Source organism: Solanum tuberosum, unplaced genomic scaffold (assembly GCF_000226075.1).
Source record: "Solanum tuberosum cultivar DM 1-3 516 R44 unplaced genomic scaffold, SolTub_3.0 scf00054, whole genome shotgun sequence".
Classification (NCBI taxonomy): domain Eukaryota; kingdom Viridiplantae; phylum Streptophyta; class Magnoliopsida; order Solanales; family Solanaceae; genus Solanum; species Solanum tuberosum.
The window spans coordinates 1,699,009-1,704,276 of NW_006238980.1; the positions used below are offsets into that span (position 1 = coordinate 1,699,009).

The following is a 5,268-nucleotide window of genomic DNA, read 5'->3' on the forward strand; positions in this document are numbered from 1 at the left end:
GGGGGTGGGGGGGGGGGGGGGGAGATGAAGTAAAAAATTATTAAATACTTTTCTAAAAGAAATCTAAGCAAAATAAAGGTAAAAAATGTGGGGGGAGGGGGTACTATGAGAGGAAGTGATGGAGTGGGGTAAGGAAAATATTTTACATTTTATTTTATAAAAAAAAATATTTTTTATTTTTTATAAGATAATAATTCTTTAATCTTTAAATTTAACTAATACTAATAATTTATTTATTTTTTGTCTATGTGGAGTGCAATGTGATAATTTTTTTTTAAATAAAAGAGAGAGTATAGTACACACAACATAAAGAAAGTGTATTAAGAGAGAGATGTGAGTTTCTCAAACTAATAAACATTAATTTAGGTATGAAACTTATTATCTCAATAGTTTAGATATGAAACTAAAAAAAAAAAGAATAGTTTAAATGTGTTTTTGACACTTTATCTCATAATTTTATACCAAACTATTAACCAAATATATTTTTATTCAATTTCACAAAATTTAATCACATTTTGATTTTTCTTTTATAAAAAAATGCAAGACAAGGGACTAAAATGTACTAATTGGAGATAAGTAATTGTATATACATTACATACTAGTGCTTTGCGGCCCTTATCGTCTTGTTTGTGGAGGAGGGGAGTGAGTGGGTATGGAGCTTCAGTTTGCAGGCGCATCGTATTTGATGAAAGAAGGTATAAAACCCCGAGGTTTGATTATCAAATCATCAAGTAGTACTTCACAAGGGCTGCAGAAATGTTCAAAGAAAAACCTTTCTCGTATACTTAGAACAGAAGCCGCCATTAGAGGTATCCAGAGGAAAGCCAACTCAGAAAAATACACTAATCTTTGGCCCAAGGCCGTTTTGGAGGCTCTCGATGATGCTATTAGGGACAATCGCTGGGACTCTGCTCTTAAGGTTCCATTCCTTCATCCATCTCGGGTTTTACAATACGAAGAAGCTTGAAACAACAATTTACTCCGATTGAATAAACTGTTTCATATTGTTTTTTCATTCTTCTCATGAATTCTAGGACTACCGCACTATTATAGAGCTTAAACACTCATTCATTTCTCATGATTTAAGTTTCCTTGTGTCTCCAGTATTTTATATTCTGATTCATGTCAGAAAATTTCAAGTAGTGGTCTTACCCTATTGCTCTTTTAACAACAGGAATGCTCAACGTGACTGGGCAATTGTCTGATGAAGCATTCTACTGTTTCAACAACATGAACATACAGAAATTAATAATATAGCAAATATTATAAGATTCAGATACAGATGCAGTGCAATTTATTCTTTCTCAATTCATAGTAATACATAACTAATCTTGCCTGTGTATCCCTAATTTTCATTCAGATCCGATGATTTAGATTGGCCATAAAATTCCTTCTCTGTTGCTTCCTTGTATCAACTCGTAGGTTTCTGTCAAAATTCGTGTTCTTATATCTTGGACATAGCCTCAATCTTCATGGCAGTCGCAATGCATTCATATCACTGTTGTTAATTTATCTGCACCTGTGCAGCAAAGGCTATAGCCTAAAATATTATTGTCAGATACAGTTTTCTTTGTTACAAAATCAGCTAAGTTTCACTTTCAAATAGTACAATTGGTCATCTTTCTTTGTGCCTTTTAGTGAATTGATTCCTTTTAGTTAATTGGTATAAATTTTTAAGACTGTCTTGAAAAACTTCTCTTCAAGCCCCTTCATTGCAAGCCTTTCATTATTCTTCTGCTTATACTCTTAATCACATGCTCCACTAGAATGGAGTGGAGGCTAGAAAAATGGGTGAACTATTGTGTGTTTAAGGTTTAATATTTTAATTCTAAACATGAAGTCGTAATTAGTATTTCTTTCCTTTGGGTTGCATTGTTTTCATTTATGAATCTTCCGTTGCATACACGTGTTAAAGTTTATGACCCCAATAGTATGGACCAAGGCTTAGTTGATTTGACTCACCCAGAAGCTTATGTAGTTGTTGCTGTGTTCCAAATAAAACTGTAGATAAAACTCGTATTTGTTGTTTTAACAATTTTTCTGACAGAAATGTGTTCTTACTCCTAGATTTTCGACCTTCTTCGCAAGCAACATTGGTATGAGCCAAGATGCCATACATATGCTAAGCTTTTGGTAATGCTCGGCAAGTGCAAGCAGCCAAGTAAAGCTAACTTGCTTTTTGAGATTATGCTAGTGGATGGGCTTCAACCAACAGTAGATGTTTATACTGCACTTGTAAATGCATATGGTCTTAGTGGCCTCCTTGATGAGGCGCTGCGAACTATTGATGATATGAAATCAGTTAGTAATTGCAAGCCTGATGTGTATACTTACTCGATCCTAATTAAATGCTGCACTAAAGTTCGTCGTTTTGATATGATTGAATACATTTTGGCTGAGATGGTGTATTTGGGAATTGAATGTAGTTCCGTGACATACAATACCATAATTGATGGCTATGGTAAAGCTAAGCTGTTTGAGCAGATGGAAAGCTCCTTGACCGATATGATAGAAAATGAGACTGCCTTTCCAGATGTTTTCACCTTGAATTCAGTAATTGGGTCCTATGGCAGCTGTGGGAAGCTTGAGAAAATGGAGAAGTGGTTTGAAGAATTTCAGGTAATGGGAATAAAGCCAGATGTTATGACATTTAACATTCTTATCAAGTCATATGGAAGAGCTGGCATGTACCAGAAAATGGAGTCTGTACTTGATTTTATTAGGAATCGGTTCTATTCTCCAACAGTTGTGACTTACAATATCATCATTGAGACATTGGGGAAAGCTTGCCTCATTAAGAACATGGAACAGTTTTTCCTACAGATGAAGCATGAAGGGGTGAAGCCAAGTTCATTCACTTATTGCTCTCTTGTAAGTGCTTATAGTAGAGCTGGACTTATGGAAAATGTTGATTCAATCATGAGGCAAGTTGAGAATTCAGATGTAGTTCTAGATACTCCTTTTTTCAATTGCATCATCAGTGCTTATGGTCAAGCTGGTGATATAGAGAGGATGGTGGCATTATTCTTGGAAATGAAGGTCAGAAAATGTAAACCAGACTACATCACATTTTCTACCATGATTCAGGCGTACAATTCACAAGGGATGACTGAAGCTGCAATGGACTTGAAGACAAAAATAATTACTTCTTGTGGTACTTGTACTATTTAGCCTCTGTTTCTCCTGTCCATATCATTTTTGCTTCATAAAGTATGAATCCTCTCAGAAATACAACTTTAACTTTATCAAAAAAAAAAGTATGAATCCTCTCAGACTCACAGTTAGTAACATAAATCCAGCTATTTAGGTTAGCTCTATCATATTTCTAGCTAAGTGCAGTTGATAATAAAAGGAAGTGTTATTCTCTAATAAATCAGCTTTTATTTTTTGCTGTCATGTGTACTAAGTTACTCCCTCTGTCCCAATTTATGTGACTTACTTTCCTTTTTAGTCAGTCCCAAAAAGAATGACACATTTCTATATAAAGTAACAATTTAACTATAAAATGTCAATTTTACCCTTAATGAAAATGATTTACAGCCACACAAATTTCTATAATTCATTTTGGACTACAAGTTTTAAAAGTCTTCCTTTCTTTCTTAAACTCCGTACCGAGTCAAACTACCTCACATAAAATGGGACGGAGGGAGTATCATTCAATGAACTGCTTGATATCTGACACTTTGTTGTTACATTTTATTAGAATCAAACGAATTGATCAGCAGCTAGTACAATCTATCTGCTACCGAAGGAAACCATTCACTTGGAACTCTGTTCATCAATCTCAATGTTGTGAAAGTGGGCAGAGTGTTATCTGCATGTGAGTTTGTAAGTGTGAATGTCTATTTTCTCTTGTTCACTGCCTTTGAGAATCCATCTTTACTCATTAAATGGCCTAAAACTGAAAGGCTTTCAAGCAGTCAAAGTGGTGAGCCAAAGTTGAAGGGCTTTTATGAACTCAAACATCTTGCTTTTGGTTTGTAAGACTGAAGAGTTAAACTTATTTCAAAATGCAAATTAAGTTCCTCTCTTTTTGTTTTTTGGATGTGAAATATTGTTGCTCTTGCTAATTCTCTCTCTATATATATACATATCTATTTAGTTACTTAATGAGAAATGTCATATATATTTGAGTTTGGGTACTTCATCGTAACAATGATATCTGTTTGTGTAGAAGGATGCTATAGCAATCCGTTAATCAGATGGGATGGATCCAAGGAAAAGAACATAGTGAGTCTATTTGCGGCAATGTGATTTCTCTTACATGTTTCTGTGAACTTTCGACGGCCTTAACCCACAACTAGAGAGATTTGCAGTTTCCAAAAGCTCTTGTTAGGGAATAGTTTGGTTTAACTTCTCTGAGTAGCTTTACAGTTTGTTTGCCTATGTATGTTATTTCTTGACTCGTTTTTTCTTGTATTAGCATATTTATATACAGGTAAGAGAGGGAGGGAGCAGTTAAAGTTCTTCTGTTTACTATGTTCACGAAACAGCCAAACCGTGCTGTGATGTCTGTAGTGCAACCTGTGGGTTCATCTTCAGTTGAAAACCTCAGTGATGCTTGGGTGAATGAAGATTCTAACAGTAGTGGGTGATTATGATGGATAATTAACTCCTCGGTAACATTGAGGATCTACACTATTTCAGCTGTCACTGTGGGGTTGTCTATTGCAGTACTAATAGTCATGCAGCAAGGCCTTTTTTTTTTTTTAACTAACCAGAGCTGAGTCACAACCATACATATGGGTTTTGAACAGGTCAGTGATGTAACAGGACTGACTTCTTTCGAAAGAGCAAAGCCATGGGACAGATGGAGCATTATTAAGACACTTGCTGATTCTTCCTTCTAAATCGGGTTGTTTTACCTCTTACTGGTTGCAAGTTTTTAGTAAACAGATATATAGAGCAATGTAGTGTAAGATAGTTATACCATTTTCCAGCCCCTCGCCATTTCACATGTTACTGTGGAAATGAATTACAATATTATGTTTGATATACTACTTGAGCAGCAGGTGAACATTACTTATTTACTTTGCTTTCTTAAAAGTGGATTAAAATGTCCAGACACCGTTTGACTTTCTGTAGAGCTGCAAGCACCGAACGACCTGTAGATGGACCTTATTGCAACACATACGTACAACCACTCCAATTTGTATAGAGTTCTTCTCCTAAAAGCTTTCAACAGTGTCCTTCAAACTGATCTCTAGAAGAGTGAAATTTATGCCTAAGCTTTTTTCCCCTTCCTAAGACCGGGAAGGTGGCACCATA

The 5,268-nt window shown here is 35.3% G+C and overlaps 1 protein-coding gene across 4 annotated transcripts; it reads left to right on the forward strand.

Annotated features, from left to right (window-relative positions):
• The first annotated feature begins 584 nt into the window (after nucleotides 1-584).
• LOC102579509 (pentatricopeptide repeat-containing protein At3g53170) lies at nucleotides 585-5,026 on the forward strand. Of its 4 annotated transcripts, XR_001473118.1 has the most exons (5): nucleotides 585-919; nucleotides 2,068-3,154; nucleotides 3,704-3,828; nucleotides 4,175-4,230; nucleotides 4,424-4,459. XR_001473118.1 is itself a non-coding variant. In XM_006344313.2 (4 exons), exons 1-4 carry the CDS (start codon nucleotides 653-655, stop codon nucleotides 4,460-4,462), a joined length of 1,449 nt encoding a protein of 482 aa, XP_006344375.1. In that variant the 5' UTR covers nucleotides 585-652; the 3' UTR covers nucleotides 4,463-5,026. The 4 variants fall into 4 exon arrangements, 1 of the variants encoding a protein (XP_006344375.1); XR_001473116.1 differs by having other exon boundaries at nucleotides 4,175-5,026; XR_001473117.1 differs by having other exon boundaries at nucleotides 3,704-3,820; nucleotides 4,175-5,026.
• The last annotated feature ends 242 nt before the right edge of the window (nucleotides 5,027-5,268 follow it).